Consider the following 22,851-nt stretch of genomic DNA (forward strand, 5'->3'; position numbering starts at 1 on the left):
ACTATTAATTCCTTGATTAATCTTAAATTTTTTTGATCGATCAAAATTCTTTTGATCGGTACTCACCTCTCCTCTGGCTTCCGGGTCTTCAGGGAGTTCAGTCGGAGATCCGGTGACGTCACGGACACCAACAGGGGTTGCTGTGTCCATCTAAAGGGCTCCTTTGCTGTGCCTTCATATGTGCATGCCGGCGGGACCTTACTATCTGCCACACGCAAGGGCTGTTACACTTCACTCTATCACTTCCCTCTATCAACCTGGGATTCTACAGCCATCCACTGGGAGTTGTGATAGTTCCCTTCACGGGACATCTACATGCTGACGGACTGATGTTAACCCCTCCTCATCGGAATTTAGCAGTAGTATCGTTGTACACAATTTTATACCAGTATCATACTTAGCTACATGTTTTTATGACTGCTTTTGCTACCGTTTGGTATTACTCGCACCATTTTTACAGTTTATGTAGCTACATCGATTTTATCTCCAGTGCAATATTTATTTTGTTTGTGTGTTTTTTGTATCCTGCTATCCATTTTTCAAGTGGTTGGTAGCTGCACTGGGAATCGGCCTGCAAGGAGATCAGCTAAAAGTTGTTGGATCTGTATGTGCGTTATAATTAATCGAAATTAGTCTATTAATCGATTTTTTTAAAAAAATTGATTAATCGACCACAAAAATTTTAATCAGTAACAGCCCTACTTGAAATATATCACTCTATGTGTAACGCATCTATATAAAATATGAGTTTCAATGTCCTAAAATTAGGCATTTCTGGAATAGGGTGTTTTCGATGCTCCGAAAGGTGACAGGGCTCCCCACTGAACAACCACAACACTTAGCTCTACTTAATGATTTTCCACCAAGTGGCCATGCCCCTTGAAATGCCTGGTCTATTTCATCTTGCTGCCAGCGAAAGTCACTATAGCAGGGGCATGGAAGACACCTGCAGTATCTTTTGGGCGATTCAAACATTAAGAATTGGGATCATGATTCATGAAAAAATTGCTAGTATTATTTATGACCAAAGCAATCTGAACAAACTTGGGAACCTTGGGCCTCATATATACACATACCCCTGTCCTAGACTTCTGGTGCTATACAGCCTCTGGGCTTTTCCCCTCCCAGTTTACTTACTCTTCCGACCTAGCTCTTCCTGCATTTTGAGTATCATCTTCCCCTACCATTATCTCCCTTCTTTTTCTTTTCTCTCCTTTCCTCTATCTTTCTATTTCCCTCTCATTTCTTCCCTCTCGGGTTGTCTAATTACCTTTTTTCAAGGTTCATTTTGGCCTTTTTTTTTTTCTTAAATATTGCTGGTGAATGCCTGATTTGCATGTACATTAATGCCACACGATCGGAATTTCCAATGAAAAAAAGTCAGTGTTTAGAAATAGAACATGTTTTATATTTTTCCGATGGAAAAAAAAAACGATAGGAAATTCCTATCGTCTGTGTGCAACTCTGACGGAGAAAAAACCCATGCATACTCAGAATCAAGTCGACGCATGTTCGGAAGCATCTCGGCTCGTCGTAGTGTTTTAGATCACCAAGTTTTGGACGGTCGGAATTTAGTCTGACAGTGTGTATGCAAGACTGATGGAAGTCAGCTTCATCGGAATTCCGACGGAAAATTCCATCGGAAATTCCGATCGTGTGTACGCGGCTTTAGTCTGTACAAAGCACTGGAGTTATCAAACTCTTTCTGATTATGTCAATGCATATCTTTCTCTGTTTTGGACATGTATAGTTTTTGTTTTTCCTTTTCTGTTTTTGCTTCACTGCAAACTGCAAACGTTAAAAAACATATGAGTTTTACTTATTGAATTGAATTACTGAAATAAATAAACTTTCAGATGCTATTCTAATTTTATGAGATGCACTTGTATACCATTCACATCAGTCCCTGCCCTCAAGGAGCATATAATCTAAGGTCCCTAACTCACAATCATACATACTATGGACAGTTGCCAACTAACCTACCAGCATATATTTGGAGTATAGGAGGAAACTCACACAGGCAAAGGGAGAACTCCAAGTAGGTAGTGCCGAGGTTGGTATTTGAAACCACAACCCTAGTGCTGCTAAGTAGAAGTGTTGCATAAAAAGAGCTGTAAAAATCTACAGTTCAAAATTGTTTCTGCAGGCTAGTATATTTGATTTAATATAATATAAATAAAAAAAGATCAAAATAAATAAACTAGAAATAAACAAATGTTTATGATGAATACCTATAGCAAATGTAGGTAATACAAACCTGCAATTCTATGCCACATGCCATCGCAGAGATTTTGCTTTGGAACAACATTTGTAGAAAATTCTTTATTGCCAAATTTCACTTTCACAACAACCTGTGTTGAAAGTAAGAAAATATTTGTAAAAAATAGCATTAGATTATTAAATAAAGAATTTAAGCAATCTACAGATAAAGACGCAGTATATTTTCTTTTAATAAAATGTAAGGAACGATACACATATGGAGGCAGAGGGGATCAAGACGATATGACTGATAGTATGTTTGGTGATCTAGAGTCACAGCTACTTGGGGGGGGAGGGAAAAAGACACCTAAGCCGTAGAAAGCATTCAAGTGCTCTTAAGAGTAGAATTTTTTTACTCTACATTCTCTGCATCATGGTAAAAAAAAAAAATTCCACTTTTTTTGCTTCTTTGCCCTCCTTAAACACCTACCTGACATCACTCTCGATCCAGAGATGTCCTCATTCTGCTCACTTCCTGCATTCAGTGACTTTAGTGAGAGCATCGAGAGCCGCTTGCTATGGGGGCACTCAGAGAAGAAGCAGAGAGGACAGTGCCAATACCATTGCACAGAGCAGGTAAGTATACTATGTTTGTTATTTTAATTAAATGACCTTTACAATCACTTTAACCACTTCACGACTGCCCTATAGCAATTTTACTGCTACAAGGTGGCTGTGTGCAGGATCACATTATATATATATACACGTGATCCTGCACTTCCGGGTGGCGGGCGCGAATACGTGCCTCTAAAGGCTCGCTCCCGCTGTGATTATACACAGTGGGTACTGCGGACTTGATGTTCGCCGAAACCCGCCGAACGTTTGGTACACAGGCAGAATGGCAGTCTGCCTATGTAAACAAGGCAGATTGCCGTTCTGTCAGTAGGGAAGGCATGGATCCTGTGTCTCTGCAAAGCAGGGACAAGGATCCATGTCTTTCCCCTAGTAAAAGCTCCTCCCACACAGTACACAAACACTGGCTAGGAAAACAGTTAATCCTGCCAGTGTTGACTGCAGCAAAAAGACTAGACCAACATTTTTTACAGTTACTACAGTGTTAGTGATTCTCTTATAAGACACGTCAAGTAGCTTTTCGTAAACCCCATATAAGAACTGATAACACAGAATAAAAATAAATATAGAACATACTCTATATAAGTGTAATACTAAATATCTAATGCTCTACAATATATGAATGCTTAGATCAGGGCTTTTGTTAAAAATCACAGGGCCCGGTAAAGCCTACCTGACAGGGCCTCCCTCCCCAAAATATCAAAGCAGCATTTTCACGAAAAATACACTAAAATCATTATTAGTGGACACAAACACAATTCCTGCTAAATCTAAGATAAAACTGTATTGAGTTAATACAGCTCAGAGTGTGAATGAGGTCTTTGAGTTCATTCACATGGGTGCTATGGCCTGTTCAGTGTGAATCTGTGTTTTTTTTTCTTTATGTGGCTGGAGCTGTGTGTAGGCAGGCTATGTTGCGCTATGGGGGACACAGGAGCTGTCTGAACATAGCAACAGGTCCTAATTTGACTGGCAGCTTCAGCTTTGAAATAAATTTGAACTGAAAGAAACATTGGAGCATCTGCTGCTGGCTTGTTTTTAAAGGAGCAAAGGCTTTTTGTCCGTTTTCCTATTCTAGGATTATCTGGCTAAATATCCTCTGATTCAGAAACGCACAACCTGTGAACAATTTGGAGACTTGTCCTTTGTGGTTGTTTTGCGTCAATAATTCACTAGGTACCTAAATCAGAATCAGGTTGATGGTCCTGGAGCCTCCACCTCTAATGGAAGTCGGCAGTGGAAGTGCTTGTGTTTCTATCATGAAAGGCCCTCCCTTGGATACATATTTGGTAAGAAAGCATATTTAGAAAATAAGATAGAGAATATCATTATCTGGCAAGAACCCTAATGCCGCGTACACACGATCATTTTTCGGCATGAAAAAAAACGACGTTTTTAAAAATGTCATTTAAAATGACCGTGTGTGGGCTACACATAATTTTTCGGCTTCTGAAAAATTTATGTTTTTTTTCGGGTAGTAAAAAATGATCGTGTGTGGGCTAAAACGACGTTTTAAACCCGCGCATGCTCAGAAGCAAGTTATGAGACGGGAGTGCTCGTTCTGGTAAAACTACCGTTCATAATGGAGTAAGCACATTCATCACGCTGTAACAGACAGAAAAGCGCGAATCGTCTTTTACTAACACGGAATCAGCTTAAGCAGCCCAAAGGCAAATAGAACTTCCCATTTAGAGTGCCGTCATACGTGTTGTACGTCACCACGCTTTGTACATCATTTTTTAAAAATGATGGTGTGTGGGCAACGTCGTTTTTAACCTCTTCCATACAGGGCAGTTATACACACTTTCATACCAGGCCTATTCTGGCACTTCTCTCCTACATGTACATATCATGCTAGAAAATTACGCAGAACCCCCAAACATTATATATGTTTTTTTAGCAGACACCCTAGGGAATAAAACGACGGTCATTGAAACCTTTTATCTTGCACGGTATTTGCGCAATAATTTTTCAAACGCCTTTTTTTTGGAAAAAAATTGTTTCATGAATTAAAAAAATTTAAAAACAGTAAAGTTAGCCCAATTTTTTTGTAAAATATGAAATATGATGTTACACCGAGTAAATAGATACCTAACATGTCACGCTTTAAAATTGCGCACACTCATGGAATGGCGCCAAACTTCGGTACTTAAAAATCTCCATAGGCAACGATTTGAAATTTTTTACAGGTTACCAGTTTAGATTTACAGAGGAGATCTAGTGCTAGAATTGTTGCTGGCACTCTAACGCACGCGGCGATACCTCACATATGTGGTTTAAACGGCGTTTACATATGTCGGCGGGACTTGCGTGTGCGTTCGCTTCTGCGCGCAAGCTACCGGGGACAGGGGCGTTAAAAAAATAAATTTTATTTCTTTTTTTTTTTATATATATTTATTTCTTTTTTTACACTTTTTTTTTTTAATTTTATTTTTTTTTGATCACTTTTATTCCTATTACAAGGAATGTAAACATCCCTTGTAATAGGAATGTGTGTGACAGGTACTCTTTATGGAGAGATGCGGGGTCAATAAGACCCCACATCTCTCCTCCAGGCTGGAAAGCATGAAATCGGTGAAATTTTTTTTACCGATCTCATGCTTGTGGTTGCTTAGCAGCCGCAATCACGGCTTTGTTTACTTACGGGGACCCGGGCGTGACGTCATCACATCGCGCCCGGGTCCTCCGACGGTCATAGAGATGACTGGTGACCATCTGGTCACCAGTCATCTCTATGCTTCCTGCGAGCGCCGGACGATTCGTTCTCCGGGCCCCCGATGGCACGGGAGAGCCCGGAGAAGCACCGGATGGCGGCGGGAGGGGGGGGATGTCCCCTCCCGCCGCCTGTAAGAACGATCTAGCGGCGGAACCGCCGCTATGATCGTTCTTACGTTGTGCAGAATCGCCGGCACAAGAGAAGGATATCTAAATGATGCCTCTAGCTGCAGGCATCATTCACATATCCACCCGGAAATCCCAGGACGTCATATGACGTCCACTCTGAACGGCAGAGGTTCTTTGTGGACGTCATTTTACTATGGGCCGGTAGGGAAGTGGTTAATGATGAAGTTGGAAAAACATCGTTTTTTGGACATGCTGAAAAACTAAGTTTTTTTTAATGCCAAAAAATTATCGTGTGTACACGGCATTCTTCTCCTAGTATCATCCTGGGTGGCATCCGTTAGGATGACTATGAGTGGATTACAACACAATATAAAATATTTTCTTTACCTGTCCTTCCTTCATGTGCATATTTAGGTATTCGCCATTGACATTCTGAACATGAAGCAAAATTCCAGAGTTACTCCTGGGACGTATTTCAATGATTAATTCAAATTTTACTCCAGAATGAAAGGATTCCGCTAAAAAACAAACAAAAAATAGCTGTAAAAACTACAGTTTCATTGGCTAAATCACACTAACTCGTGTATGAGGGTGTTTCAGATGCACATAGCTGGTCAACGTTTCAAATGTTTCTTTAACCACTTAAGACCCGGACCATTATGCAGGTTAAGGACCTGGCCCCTGTTTGCGATTCGGCACTGCGTCGCTTTAACTGACAATTGTGCGACGTGGCTCCCAAACAAAATTGGCATCCTTTTTTTCTCACAAATATAGCTTTCTTTTGGTGGTATTTGATCACCTCTGTGGTTTTTATTTTTTGCGCTATAAACAAAAATAGAGTGACAATTTTGAAAAAAATGCAATATTTTTTACTTTTTTGCTATAATATCCCCAAAAAATATATAAAAAGACATATTTTTTCCTCAGTTTAGGCCGATACATATTCTTTTACTTATTTTTGGTAAAAGAAAATGCAATAATCGTTTATTGATTGGTTTGCGCAAAAGTTATAGCGATTACAAAATAGGGGATCGTTTTATGGCATTTTTATTAACCTCCCTGGCGGTATGATTATGTCTGGAATTACGTACCAAAAGCGGTACAATTTTTTGTATGGAAATTTGGTGATCTGTATTATAGCCTTGCAATTCTTAGTAATTACTTACTTAAACCTGACCAAACAAGACTCTAGTAGACATCCCAGATGTGATAAATTTGAAACACAAAATCATGAATTATAATCTAATAAATAATATAATTTTATTCAATAATGTAATGAAAAAGAAAGAAATTTGTCAAACAAAGAAATTCAATAAACATCCTGAGTGTGATAAATTTTGAAGCATGGAACTGGACAAAGTCCGACTTCGCAATCAGGACAATGGAACCTTGTTTCAAGGGGGTGATTAAAGGGCCGTACACACGGGCCAAATATTGGGTGGCATCAGCTGGTTCAATAGAAACCACCCGACATTTGGCCCCTGTGTTCGACAGAAGCAGGCCGTTCGGCCAGCTTCTGTCAAAGTGGCATAACCAAAAAAGGTTCACCGATCAGTGCTTTCAACCAATGAAAAAAAAAGATTACTTGTTCCCTACAGAAAACAAGGGCCATGATCTGTACATGCTGGCAGGACATAGGAATTTCTACTCAGACAGTGAACGATTTTTAAAGAACATTTTGTTTTGATGCACTTGTATATGTGTTTAACTATATTAAACTAAAGGTTCATTTGGGCTTTGGCATTGTTTAGAAAATGATTGGAAAGACTGGTTGTTTGCAGTGGGCAGTAGGGATGCTCTTTTAGAAGGTGATTGACTACTGCGGGTTGTAAGAGATGAATTTTAACTTATTTTTTTTAACTTTTCATTCAGTCAGCAACTCAGTTTTGGCAAAAATATTTCTGAATGCCCCCAGCTAATGCCTTAAAACTACGAAATCTTGGAGTCATCTTCGACACCTACATGACAATGGATGCACAAATAGGGTCAGTAGTCAGCGGATCGCACCATCTGCTGCACCTACTACGCAGACTTATTCCATTTATTCCTACAGAAGACATAGCAGTTGTGGTGGGAACAATTATCAACTCCAGACTGGACTATGCAAATGCCCTCTACCTTGGACTCCCAAAGTACCAAATCACTCGCCTGCAAGTCATTCAGAATATGGCCGCCAGACTTGTGACTGGGAAAAAACCATGGGAATCAATCTCACCTTAACTGAGAGCCCTTCATTGGTTACCAGTAAAAGACACAATCACTTTCAAAGCACTCTGTCTGACGCATAAGTGTATTCTGGGAAATGCCCCCCAATATCTATGTGAAAAACCCACAACCCCAATCGCGTTCTGCGATCCACCAACCAAAATCTACTCCAAGTACCCAAAGTCAGATACAAGTCCAAAGGAGAAGAAGATTTGCGGTCCAAGGGTCTAGACTATGGAATGCTTTACCAACCTCCATTCGGTTGGAGGAGAACCACTTGGCCTTTAGGAAAAAGATCAAAACCCATCTCTTTTGAGTTCAAAGGAGAAATGGACAAACGAGCGCCCAGAGGCGATTCAGTTCGCATGTGCAGCGCTATATACATTTTTCACTCACTCACAGCCTAAAACCTTCATTACTTTACAATGTAACAGAATGCATTTAAATTAGTTGTTCAAAGTGAATCTTTTAAAACACTTTGAAACAAACACATGCATTGAGTGGGCACCATAAGCTATTAGTACATAACGCCCAATTCAATATCCAGCTCTCCAGTGAGCCTCTGTAGCTGCTTATACTGTCAATTCAAGTATCACCTTTTCAGGTTAAACTATAGGCACAATTCCCAGCCACCTCCCGATTAGGCTTTGCAATGGGATATGCTAGGGAGTAGCATTTCATTGTGGGATGCAGGTGGGGAAGGAGAAGCATATTATATACCTGGAGTAACCTACTCCATCGCCTACTCAAGACCAAAATTTAAGTTTTAAGTTGGTCATTAGGTACTAAGGGCCAGATTCACGTAGAATCGCGGCGGCGTAACGTATCGTAGATACGTTACACCGCCGCAAGTTTTCATCGCAAGTGCCTGATTCACAAAGCACTTGCGGGCCAATTCAAATGGGCGTGTGCCATTTAAATTAGGCGCGCTCCCGCGCCGGACCTACTGCGCATGCTCTGTTTCCTAACTCCCGCCGTGCTTTGCGCGGCGTGACGTCATTTTTTCGAACGGCGACGCGCGTAGCGTACTTCCGTATTCCCGGACGTGTTGCGCAAACAACGTTAAATTTAAAATTTCGACGCGGGAACGACGGCCATACTTTAGACAGCAATACGTTTGCAGACTAAAGTTAGGGCACCTAAAACGACGACTAACTTTGCGACGGGAAACTAGACTAGCGGCGACGTAGCGAATGCGAAAATCTGTCGGGATCCGCCGTAACTCCTAATTTGCATACCCGACGCTGGTTTACGACGCAAACTCCCCCCAGCGGCAGCCGCGGTACTGCATCCTAAGATCCGACAGTGTAAAACTATTACACCTGTCGGATCTTAGGGATATCTATGCGTAACTGATTCTATGAATCAGTCGCATAGATAGAAACAGGGATACGACGGCGTATCAGGAGATACGCCGTCGTATCCCTTTTGTGAATCTGGCCCTAAATTCTCTATTTATTGCAATAGGACAGCATGGAGGAGTGTGTTACTAATCAAGCAAGATCAAAGAAAATGCCATGTACGTTTTGAGTGTAAATACTCTATAGAATTTTGAGATGATATTCAAAAAAAGTTTGAATTGATAAAATAATATTTTTGGTGTGTGAGGAATACATGTATGAAGTAAATATCTGGCATCTGCATCCATGGCTGGGTGCTTTGATAGAGTTACCAGTGTTGTAGCTATACTGGACCTCATGCATAATTTTACAATTAGAGTATTATGAGTACAGTGAAGAGATATTAGAACCCTTGTCAGTTTTTATGGCTGTCTGTGCCTCCATTAGGGAGATTTACCCTCTACTTGTCCTGTTTACTGTTATAATTGTAAATGAAAGTAAAAGTAAACTCAAAACTTTGGATTGACATCAGAACCGGAATAGAAGGATAATCTAGTTCTGGTGACACCCCAGGATTCACTCATTTTGGAGGGATTTCTTCTCACTTCTTGTTTTGGCTGTGCAACAGGAAGTGAAGGGAAATCTCCCCAATTGGATAAAGATGGCAAAAAAAATAAAAAACTGTCAGGAGTTGCTCTATCCAAAATGAAAAAAAAAATGCCTTTAGTGGCACTTATATATGCACTGTTATAAAAAATAATAAACCTATTCCTGTCTGCAATCTGCAAATTAAAGTTCCCTAGCGCAAAAACCTTATACTAGGTTAAAAAATGCCCTCTCTTTAAGAGCCACCAGTCTACATATTGCTAGATCGATTGCTCTCAGTTCCAGCTGGCCATCACAGCTCCAGTCCCAACTAAAGTTTGGGAACAAATCTGCGTTGGTTCTTGATTATGTGATCATTACAGGTATGTCAACTATGGCATAGAAGTCACATGCATATCAACTGATATGTACTGGATTAATAGCCAAACTGTGAAACATGTTGCTCTGTTTTAGTAATATCTGAGAGCATAGTCCATTTTTATTATGCTGTTTTCAGTGTACATGTGACAATTTTACAGGCATAGCTTTGCTGTGATTTCTATTTATCCCAATTTAACAGAGTTACTCATGCATGTGCTGTATTTTCTAAAATTACAGTACCAGATGTGAATATGCGAAAGTTAAACTTGACTGCTATCCTTGTTTTTCTTCATGTTTTACATTTTAAAAGGGTATCTTTATAGGAAAATTTGCCATTTACTGAATTCTAGACTAGTCTTCATGCTCCACTGGCTTTGGATGAATTACATAATTGCCATTCTATATTGACTCTCATATCTGTATCAAATAAATACTTTTATGTAGACAGCCATGACAGGACAGTGCTAATGTGCACAAAGTTTTCATTCATTAGGTCGTTACCTAAAATCACATAACCTCCTTCTGATGAAATATAAGTTCCGGATTCTGTGGGGCCTTCAAAACAAGGTGTCACACTGAATGTTTGAGATGGAGAATTTACAGAGCGCCCATTGAGCTTCAGGTCTCCAAGACAGCCATGAAAGCTGTAGACTGAGTTGATCTATGAAAAAGGAAATATGCAACATTACTTAAATATAAAAAGCATTGAGTTCAACCTCTTCATAGTCTGCATTTTCTCCACAAGAGCTTACCAGGTTGCTTGACCCCAGGCTGGGTATGTAGAAAGCGTACAGATGTGAATACATGTACACAGTTTTATGTTGTTAAAATTCTTGACTTTTGTTGCACAAAAAGCACTACACTCCGAAGGATCTCTCTTGAGGCTGTTTGTCCCCTTTTTTGTTCCATGTTCTCCTCCTATTGTTCTCTACTTGTTTGGAGAACAAACCTCTATATTATAAGTCTGAAGACTTATAGGGTTAAAGTTTAGATTAGGTATAGCGTTAACTACTTGCCGACCTGCCGCCGTTCTACCTACGGCGGCAGGTTGGCTCTCCTTTGCGAGAGCCCGTAGCTCTACGTCGGCTCTCTTGCAGGCAACTAGGGGCGCACGCACTCGCCCCCGACTCCCGTGCGCGTGCCCGGCGGGCGCGATCGCCGCCGGGCACACACGTTTGCTCATTACGGAGCGGGGACCGGGGGCTGTGTGTGTAAACAGCTCCCGGTCCTGTCAGGGGGGGAAATGCTAATCCTCTGTTCATACAATGTATGAACAGAAGATCAGTGATTTCCCCTAGTGAGGCCACCCCCCCTACAGTAAGAACACACCCAGGGACATACGTAACCCCTTCCCCGCCCCCTAGTGTTAACCCCTTCACTGCCAGTGGCATTTTTATAGTAATCCAATGCATTTTTATAGCACTAAAAATGTGTCAAAAGTGTCCGAAGTGTCCGCCATAATGTCGCAGTACCGAAAAAAATCGCTGATCGCCGCCATTACTAGTAAAAAAAATATATTAATAACAATGCCATAAAAATACCCCTTATTTTGTAAACGCTATAACTTTTGCCCAAACCAATCAATAAACGCTTATTGCGATTTTTTTTACGAGAAATATTTAGAAGAATACGTATCGGCCTAAACTGAGGAAAAAAATAGCTTTTTTATATATTTTTGGGGAATATTTATTACAGCAAAAAGTAAAAAATATAATTTTTTTTCAAAATTGTCGCTCTATTTTTGTTTATAGCGCAAAAACTAAAAACGGCAGAGGTGATCAAATACCACCAAAAGAAAGCTCTATTTGTGGCAAAAAAAGGACGCCAATTTTGTTTGGGAGCCACGTCGCACGACTGCGCAATTGTCAGTTAAAGCGACGCAGTGCCGAATCGCAAAAAGTACTCTGGTCTTTGACCAGCAATATGGTCCGGGGGTTAAGTGGTTAACATAAGGGTTAGCTTTTGCTTTGTATGTCAACAAAGCCACTTATAACCATGTTGCATTGACATAACAATGCCGTGTGATTTGTTTGCCTAAGTAGCCTGCATGGAGAAATCTGAAAGTAATTTCAAAGTGATTTCAGCAAAAGTGAAATTGGTCATTTGCTGTAAAACAAAATGCCCAATCATCCCTATTGTGTGGTAATTGGCTACTCATAGATTATAGATGCACACAAGTAAATCATTCAAAATCAGAACTATTATTCTTCAAATTTTTGCAAAAGGGTCATTACCTCTACATTCTTCATAGCTCTCTCTGGGGCTACACCTCCTAGGTAAAGTGGTGCCTCCACTCTCCATAAACTGTCAGTGGTAGGAAGACTGTCTTCATACACCCGTAAGCCGTCAATGATTATTTTACCTCTGTTTGCATCACGGACACATATTACCTAAGCAACAAAAATATTAGAAAAGAAAATACTTGTGAGCAAGTTCCATTTTTTTTTTTTAAATCAAAACAACTTTTATTGAGCATAGAGAATAAATGAACAGATGGGTGATAAGTGCAACATGCACTACAAGTACAAATCGATCTATTTGACATACACAGGGACATGCAAAAAGATAATGGGAAAAATGATGGAAAATGTTTACGTGGCACCAAAGCAACAGGGGGAGAGAGAGGGAGGAAGTCCATAAGAGGAGCGCGTGTTCACCTAGCGGAACCACATCTAGTCCACCGCAGTACACATGGAGAAGTCTTCTAGCCACCTGTCCCAAATCTTATTGTACTTCTTTGGGCAGCCCCTGCGGGTATACATTACTTTTTTGTAGGGGAGAGTAGTGTTGACAGCTCTGAACCATTGCTGTAGACTGGGAGGAGCCCCCCTCATCCACATCCTGGCAACCTGCATCCTGGCAAGGAATAACGTTTCTTGCAGAAATATATTTAAATACTTTTCGCTTTCAGGGAGTGAGAGGAGCCCCAGTGACGGGGGCAGAGGGACAAAGGGGAGCCCATACGGTCATGAAGGAACTGGACCACCTGGGTCCAGAACCCTTGTATGGGCGGGCAGGTCCAGAGCAGGTGAAAGAAGGAGGCGTCGGGGTGGCCGCAGCTGGGGCAGTTGGGGAGCAAGTTTTGTTTTTAACACAAAAGAAAGAGTTGGCTAATTCTGCATGACATTGTGTTACAAACAAAGCACACAACTTTCTTTGTATGATAAAGCATTCAGTAAAAAATATTGTTTATCCTCTGACTTTTGAACAGAAAAAGTGTCTGCAACACCTAAAAGTTATGGCATTTAAACAAGTAGAATGTTATCATATAAGTATTATTATTATGAAGAGGTCTATTTCCCTTTAACATTTAACATGAGAAGATAACAGATTAAATATATTTAGAAATCCCAGCCAAGAGCATCTTAACATAACAATGAGGCTTAAAGTGGTTGTAAAGGCAGAAGTTTTTTTTAACTTCTTGCATTCTCTGCATTAAGATAACCAATCCTTCTGTGTGCAGCAGCCCCCCTAATACTTACCTGAGCTCCCTTGCGATCCAGCGATGTTGCACAAGAGACTTGGCTGTTCGGGTCTTCCCTCCACATTAGCTGAGACAGCAGTATGGTGCCATTGGGTCCCGTTGCTGTCAGTGAGCCAATGAGGAGGGAAAGGGGACAGGCTGTGGCTCTGTCTCTAAATCGACACCGGGAGCTCTGTTGCCCCCATAGCAAGCTGCTTGCTGTGGAGGCACTTAATAGAGGGAGGGGCCAGGAGCGCCGAAGAGGGATCTGAGAAGAGGAGAATCTAGACTGCTTTGTGCAAAACCACTGCACAGAGCAGGTAAGTATCACGTTTGTTATTTTTAATATAAAAAACAAGACTTTAGTATTGCTTTAAAGTGTTACTAAACCCAGTATCCTGCATTCACTATATCTGGTCTCCCACAATACACAGTACATAAAAATGCAAATATTTTAGTAAATATAAACTTTTTTTTTTCAATTGAATAACAAATTACATGACCTTTGTTAGTGAATTTCATTGCTGGTTGTTACTGCAGCATTTTTTTATGTTATCGTTTGGAGTGAAATGTTAGTTTATATTATTAAACTAGATTGATTTACTGTATTAGTTTGCTGCAAGTTAAAGTGTATCTACCCTAAAAACTATAATATAGTATATTACAGTCTACAAATTTTTAGGTGAGGTGGCTGCATTACATTTTTCAGACTTTTTTCATACCTACAGTAGTAATCCTGTGACTAACACCCTTCTTGAGTGGCTAGGCTCACTTCTCCATTGCAACTATGGAGGGAGCCATGGTTTCCACCTAGGGTGCACTTCAAACATGTCTGCCTTTGTTCATCTTCAAGACGTGGGGGGTGGGGTGGATTAGTAATATTCCGAAGAAAGATAACATTGTTTGTGCTTTCACTTCTGTTCACAAACATTGACAATCATGCAACATTTTTGACAAGATCAACAGACATTTAGCTAGATTCAGGTAGGGCGGCTTAACTTTGTGCGGGCGTAGCGTATGTTATTTACGTTACGCCGCCACAATTTAGAGAGGCAAGTGCAGTATTCACAAAGCACTTGCTCCGTAAGTTGCGGGGGCGTAGCGTAAATTTGCCGGCGTAAGCCCACCTAATTCAAATGTGGAAGAGGTGGGCGTGTTTTATGGAAATTAATCGTGACCCCACGTAAATGACGCTTCGAACGAACGGCGCATGCGCCGTCTGTGGACGTATCCCAGTGCGCATGCTCCAAATCACGTCGCAAATAGTCAATGCTTTCGACGTGAACGTAATCTACCCCCAGCCCTATTCTGAATCGACTTACGCAAACGACGTAAAACGTGAAAAATGCGACGCTGTTCCGACGTCCATACTTAACATTGGCTGCGCCATCTTTTTGGTGGTTTATCTTTACACCTGAAAATGCCTTACGTAAATGGCGTATCTTTACTGCGACGGGCGTGCGTACGTTTGTGAATAGGCGTATCTTGCTGATTTACATATTCTAGGCGTAAATCAGCGTACACGCCCCTAGCGGCCAGCGTAAATATGCAGCTAAGATACGACGGCGTAGGAGACTTACGCCGGTCGTATCTTAGCAACATTTAAGCGTATCTCAGTTTGAGCATACGCTTAAATATACGATGGCGCGGATTCGGACTTCTGACGGCGTATCTACTGATACGCCGTCGTAACTGTACCTGCATCTAGCTAATTATGTGTACTTTCTAAATATGTTTGTACCCCGAAAAAAGAAAACGAATGCCGTCACCACATTTAATGACTGGTAAGCTGCAATATATTCGTTATTTATTGGCTACTTACAGTGTGCCACAATCCATCATTATATTTTTCCTGGCTTTTAATTGTCAGTTTTTCAGGTCCAGCATTGAATATGAAGTGTAGACGTCCATCAGATAGGAAAAGCGTTACAAAGTTATCTTCTTCCTCATCTGATATATAGAAGATCATTCCATGGGATGATTGTGTTTTTAAGCGGAAAGACAATTCAGACCTGCCAAATATAAAAAGGGGAATGGTGTGTCTGATTCTGTAAACATAATATTGGCATCAGTCATTTTTGTTACCAGCTCAAATGCAGGAGGACGTAGCTTCCAATGGCAATAGCACATATTATAAATTATGTCAAAAAGAATTTATAGCAAGGTGGCGCATAGTAGTTTAAGACCTCGTTCACACCATGGTGCAGAGACGTCAGTTTTTCTGCATGCATTCAGCAAGGGCACAGAAAAAAATTGTTCTCTATGTGCCCTGTTCACACCACACCGTGCAGATTTTTTCTGCACGAACAGCAAACTGACACGATATCAACATTGGTGTGAAGAGGGCGCATAACTGACGCGCATGAAAACTGATGTCAACGTGCATATAAACTGATGTCTCTGCAAGTGAAATCTGTGCAGTTTTACCATCAGTTTTCATGCACGTATGGTGTGAAAGAGCCCTAACAGGTGTTCTTCCATCATTTGTTTACTTTTACAGTTGTTGGGCTGTATTTTGTCCACCAACCTCAAGGTGGCACTGTGCTGCTTCTTCTGCTGACAAGAAACTATTAAGGGCTAATGAGAGCTCCAGGCAGCCATCTTGGGGATGCCAATATACCATTAGATTTGGGTGGCCATCTTGACAGAAGTGCTTAAATAGAAAGTGCTATTTAAGAGAGATAGTAGGAGTAGTATTACAGAGTGGATATCTCTTCTGCCACCTTCCTTATTTTTCACTATCAGCTGGGCAAAAGGCAAGGACTTTGTGAATCTCAGGGTAACCCAGTAATCTGGATACCTACTCCAAGGGAAGTGCTCCTCAGGCATTCTATGGCCTGTAAACTCATTATATTGCTGTTGAAAAAGTGCCTTGTTGAGGGACATTACCTTCTTGCTTGAAAAGCGTGTACCTCATCTCATATGTGGTGCCATTTCTGTAAACTACCTTATTTCGGTGATCATTCAGTATCTACAATATATAGTATATGAAAGCCTTAATTTGCATTGGATTAAATCATAGAGGAGGGAGGTGACTAAAGTAATCTGGAAACTGTAATTGATGACAAAGAATTCACAATTTTTAAAGCAATTGTACTGTAAGCCTATTTCATTATTTGTGTATTCAAGATGCGTTGATTATCAGCAGATTCTTTTTTACATACAGCAAGGACACGTAGCTTACTTTTGATTAAATTGTTTAGGAATGTGCTTAAACTCCTGGCGACTGTTAGCAGTTCCTCCAAAGAGATAGGCATTCCTGACCGATCTTGGTCTACCGGGCAGTGCACACTGGGAGACAACTTCTGTGTCTTCTGTTTCTATACCTTTAGTCTCAGTTACACTGTGTAAGGATTGTGTTTTATGTTTACCAAGCTGTAAAAACATTGGAAAAAGAAGACAAAAGGTGAACAACAGAATCATTTAGTGTGTTAATTAAACATCAATCTGCTAAAGCGCATGGAGTACATTGCTATTATCTGAAGGTAATATAGGAGTCAGCAGGGATAAACAGAACCTGAAATTCAGGATATATTTTGTATAGCTGGTCTGAGTGAACAATGCAATTGAAATAAATGTTACCAAATTTTACCTGAATGATGAATATTTTATGCAATAATGCTAGAGTGTGCTATCAGAGGCAGGAATTGGTCTGCTGTTTATGCAGAGCTACTTTAAAGTGGTAGTAAACTCTGTACTACCACTTTCACTTACACGTAAGCCTATAGTAAGGCTTACCTGTAAGTATAAATAATATCTCCTAAACCTGTACGGTTTAGGAGATATTCCCCTCGCAATGCGCCGCTGACTGCAGTGGGGAACTTCAGCTGCCGGACCTTGCCGGACAGAAGTCTTCCGCGCGCATGCTCCAGCCAATCACAGCGCTGGAGCGGCGGTACCCGGAAGACACGCCAAAGTCTTTGGTCCTTCAAGATTTAGCCAAAAGGTTACCTGCCTTATTAACCTTTATTACTGCTGAAAATTAATGGATTTCACCAGTTTGGCATATATGCATTCTTATACATTAGTTATCAAATAATGTTACTTCCTGGCTAGAGCTGCACGATTAATCGTCAAGAATCGTTATCGTGATTTTTTTTTCCCGTTGCGATCTTGACAAAGTATTTCCCAATCTTTCTATGCAGAGAATTCTCTCTGCCTTGCAAAAGCCCACAGTCGTCAAAAGAAAGGGAAAAAAAATCTGGGCAGTCTGCCAAGTATCACAACATTCTTTAGCAGTGGAACTAAGTCTAAACATTGTAACAATTTGTCCTATACATCAAAGGAATAGACTTCGGTGTGTAAATGAGGAAAGTTTAACCACTTAAATAATGTTTGGTGTAATGGCGCTCAAACACTAGAAACCTTAAAAAAGACTTTAAAACAATATTCTCATCACTAAGCCCATAAGTAAATAAGGAAATGTGTACGTAGTGAATCCTCCAATGGATGTGAGTAAAATGTGTTCCACTCTGGGTTAATCCTGGAATACCATCCGACATCCACAAAAATGTGGAGGGTATTTGTAGTGGTAAATAATAATACGTAACCAATAATGCGTGAACAGCTGTGCCAAAACACTGCACAATGTTGCAACAATGTAATCAAAAGTGGATAATGAAAACAAATCCAATATAATTAAAACACCAAAAACACTGGTCTATTAAGGTGCAGCGTGCAATGATTAAAGTGCAAAAAATATTAATTCAAGTGATCCACAATAAAAATAAATGACATGCAAAAATCCGCATGAAAATAAATAAATAAAAAATGTCCAGTGAGATAATAAGCTATTAACGATGTCTCTAATAGTCCACCAATTGAAGTAGGAGTAGAAACAAAGTGATAATAATAAAGTGTTCCAGTGCATATGATAATAAAGAATATAAATTCATGAATGAATGTTCAGTGAAAGAAAATTGTGCTCCAAATCACAGATCCTTATATCCACAGCGTTCAGTGATCAAATGCTGGATATGCATGCATGCTTAAACTTCCACCATCAGGCTTCCCAGAAGTGTCGGACAGACTAGGTGTTCCAGCCCCTTACCTCAGAGCGGCTTGTAATCAAGCCTAAATGGATATCTCCCAGGCAGTCTGCTGTTCATCCAACACCTCAGTCCCACGATTCAGTCACAGCTGCTTGCAGTTTCTATCTGGCTGCTACTAGGCAGTATTTGTAATCTGCCTAGTTCCTGGTTCTAGGTGGTTCAACTTCCTGTCCTAACAGTTAGGACAGGAAGTTGAACCACCTAGAACCAGGAACTAGGCAGATTACAAATACTGCCTAGTAGCAGCCAGATAGAAACTGCAAGCAGCTGTGACTGAATCGTGGGACTGAGGTGTTGGATGAACAGCAGACTGCCTGGGAGATATCCATTTAGGCTTGATTACAAGCCGCTCTGAGGTAAGGGGCTGGAACACCTAGTCTGTCCGACACTTCTGGGAAGCCTGATGGTGGAAGTTTAAGCATGCATGCATATCCAGCATTTGATCACTGAACGCTGTGGATATAAGGATCTGTGATTTGGAGCACAATTTTCTTTCACTGAACATTCATTCATGAATTTATATTCTTTATTATCATATGCACTGGAACACTTTATTATTATCACTTTGTTTCTACTCCTACTTCAATTGGTGGACTATTAGAGACATCGTTAATAGCTTATTATCTCACTGGACATTTTTTATTTATTTATTTTCATGCGGATTTTTGCATGTCATTTATTTTTATTGTGGATCACTTGAATTAATATTTTTTGCACTTTAATCATTGCACGCTGCACCTTAATAGACCAGTGTTTTTGGTGTTTTAATTATATTGGATTTGTTTTCATTATCCACTTTTGATTACATTGTTGCAACATTGTGCAGTGTTTTGGCACAGCTGTTCACGCATTATTGGTTACGTATTATTATTTACCACTACAAATACCCTCCACATTTTTGTGGATGTCGGATGGTATTCCAGGATTAACCCAGAGTGGAACACATTTTACTCACATCCATTGGAGGATTCACTACGTACACATTTCCTTATTTACTTATGGGCTTAGTGATGAGAATATTGTTTTAAAGTCTTTTTTAAGGTTTCTAGTGTTTTAGCGCCATTACACCAAACATTATTCATATCTGTCTTGAGTGTGTGAACACTTTTCGTCGTGGCTGCTATTTATTAATTTTAGTTTAGTTTTTTAACTTAGAATTATCCTTGATTAGGGTGATTTGCGCATTGGTTCCCCCTCTTAACCACTTAAACACTAAGGGCCAGATCCACAAAGAAGTTACGCCGCGTAACTTCTAGGATGCCCCGTCGTATCTTTGTTTTGTATCCACAAAACAAGATACGACTGAATGGGGGCTAGATCCGCCGTCGGATCTTAGGTGCATATTTACGCTGGCCGCTAGGTGGCGCTTCCGTTGTTTTCCGCGTAGAGTATGCAAATTAGCTAGATACGCCGATTCTCAGAACGTACGTCCGGCCGACGCATTTTTTTACGTAGTTTACGTAAGGCTTTTTTCGGCGTAACGTTACCCCTGGGTCTATGAGGCGTACGCAATGTTAAGTATGGACGTCGGGCCAGCGTCAAATTTTCCGTCGTGTACGTTGTTTGCGTAAAACGTTCGCGAATAGGGCTTTGCGTAAATTCCGTTCACGTCGAAAGCATTGACTATTTGCGACGTGATTTCGAGCATGCGCACTGGGATACCCCCACGGACGGCGCATGCGCCGTTAAAAAAAAAAAGTCATTTACGTGGGGTCAAGTTGAATTAACATAAAACACACCCACATCTTTGTCATTTGAATTCCGCACCCTTACGCCGACACATTTACGCTACGCCGCCGTAACTTTAGACGCAAGTGCTTTGTGAATACAGCTACGATACGCTACGCCTGCTTAAAATTACGCCGATCTACGTGGATCTGGCCCTAAACCTTTTTCTGACATTTGTTGGTTTCAAGTTAAAATAATTTTTTTGCTAGAAATTACTTAGAACCCCCAAACATTACATATATATATTTTAGTAGAGACCCTTGAGAATAAAATGGTGGTTTTTGCAATATTTTATGTTGCGCTGTATTTGCGCAGCGGTCTTTCAAATGCAATTTTTTTGGGAAAAAATTACTTTAATGATTAAAAAAAAACAACTAACCAATAAAGTTAGCCCAATTTTTTTTTGTATAATGTGAAAGATTTTGAAAAAAATCATGATTCTCATTTTGGCCAGAATCGTGCAGCTCTGTTACTGGATATATTGGGGTTGATTTACTAAATAAAAATAGCACAGGCTGTTCCCAGCAAATAATACCTAAGGAAAATAAAAGAAAATCAGCATTTTGCTTGCATATAATTGGATGATGGAGGTCAGCAGAGATTCAACATATTCGCTAAGCACCGAGCACCATATGTGAAACCTTTGTATACTAGATAAATGACAACCAAAGTACTCATGGGCAGCATAACTACAACTTATACATAATTGGGTTGTCGCCTGAAAAATGTTCAATTTTAGAAAACAAAAAAGAAAATATAATGCACAAATTGTAATTTTACTGTTCCATTTCTGCCCTGAAAAGTACTATATGTAAATGTGTGACTCATGACTTACCCCAGGGCTCAAAATTTCAAGTCCTGAGCTACTAGCCAGGCCTAAAGTGTTACTCGCCACCAGAATCAGGTCTGACTTACCTGATTCTGATATATTAACTATTGCTATAGTTATAAGCAGGGCTGCTGATAGGGGGGACCACCAGTCCTCCTGTAGGGGGCCTGGGCACACAGAGGGGCCCAAACAGCAGAAGAGGAATGAGTGTATTCGGGCAGAGGTGCAAGTACAGAAAGATGCCCTGTGCAGCTCTCTGCAGCAGCTGAAAGATGGATTCTACCCCTCCCACCGGCTTTCAGCTGCTGCAGGGCGAGACACAGGGCATGGTTCCTGTAATCGCTTCCCCCCCACATGATCCCCTTCCTTGTTCTGCCTACTTCTGATCCCTCCATGTGCAACCCTGTGTCACTGCAACCCCCCCCCCCCATGGCACTGTTGGCTTTCCTGTCCTGTAAAAAAAATATTGTAAATTAAAAAAAAAAATACATAAAAAAAAATAGATTTAAAAAGGGTTAATTCACACAGGTTCTCTATTATGTTTCTGTCCGCTAATAATGATTTTTGTGTATTTTTAGTGAAAATCTTGTTTTGATATGTTGGTGGAGACCCCCGCCAGGTAAGCTGTACGGGGCCCCGTGAGGTCTAGCAGCAGCCCTGGTTATAAGTATGAGTAATGCAAGATTTTGTACTGTAACCTGTCCACCATAAAAAGTATAAAAAGTTGTACTTATTGTTGTTTCTCTCGTTGTAGGCATTGGACAACATGTTTTTATAAACTTAATCTGATAATTGTGAACAAGGTCTTACGTGGCCTTGGAAAAGTGAGTTTATTGAGTGCAGTGACATTCCCAGAAATATAACTAAAAATAATTTTGTAAATCTATTTATGTTAAATGTTTTTACTTACTCTCTTTTTTTGTTTTCCTTTGGCCTTTGAAGTGTTTTTACCATGTTTATGGGTCAGGGCAATGGGTGGTGTTTCAACAGGACATCCATACAGGGAGACTTGGACTTTTTCTTGGTATTTCTGAAAGTCCTCAACTTCCACATCTCTGTCAGTTCTGCAAAATAACATTGTAGTATCCACATATTACAGTCACTACAAGTTAGGCAGCTTAGGCACCATATATACATATAAACTAGTCTACAACATTATGAAATGTAGTTGACACACACATTTTACTGTTATCCTATCTGCAAAAAATGTAAGTAACATTGAGGAATCGCTTCCTGGTGTTAGCTGGGCACAGATCAAAGTGCTGTTGCCAGACAATTTTTATGCAACAGCAATCCTCCCATAAGATTATATGTACAGTTATTGTATTTAATGAATGTTATTTCCCTGTAAAAGTCTTTCTTGTTTATAGATCCAAAAGTCCAGAGACTGCTGCCCCGTCTTGGATGTGATGTCAGCAGCCCTTGAAAACTCAGGGCTTTCACTTAAAGTTTTCAATAGTATGCCCCTTCACTCTTCCCCTGCTACATACGGCTCCACATTTGTAGGGAGGTGAGGGGCAGAGGAGTTGGGTCAGCACAGACAGTAATTAGAATCTCCCAAAACAGAAGAGAGCCTTGATGTGCTATGCCAGA

The 22,851-nt window shown here is 40.4% G+C and overlaps 1 protein-coding gene across 1 annotated transcript in view; it reads right to left on the reverse strand.

The window, feature by feature from the left end:
* Positions 1–22,851, reverse strand: part of LAMA4 (laminin subunit alpha 4) — a 151,842-nt gene that overhangs the window by 1,853 nt on the left and 127,138 nt on the right. Inside the window, exons 32-38 of the mRNA XM_040350260.1 lie at positions 22,169–22,322; positions 16,835–17,025; positions 15,473–15,662; positions 12,422–12,577; positions 10,689–10,848; positions 6,064–6,194; positions 2,258–2,351 (exon numbers count right to left, since the gene is read on the reverse strand). Of these exons, the coding sequence (XP_040206194.1) occupies positions 2,258–2,351; positions 6,064–6,194; positions 10,689–10,848; positions 12,422–12,577; positions 15,473–15,662; positions 16,835–17,025; positions 22,169–22,322 (1,076 nt within the window). The remainder of the gene's footprint in view (positions 1–2,257; positions 2,352–6,063; positions 6,195–10,688; positions 10,849–12,421; positions 12,578–15,472; positions 15,663–16,834; positions 17,026–22,168; positions 22,323–22,851) is intronic.

This window comes from Rana temporaria, chromosome 4, assembly GCF_905171775.1.
Source record: "Rana temporaria chromosome 4, aRanTem1.1, whole genome shotgun sequence".
NCBI classification, from domain to species: Eukaryota; Metazoa; Chordata; class Amphibia; order Anura; family Ranidae; genus Rana; species Rana temporaria.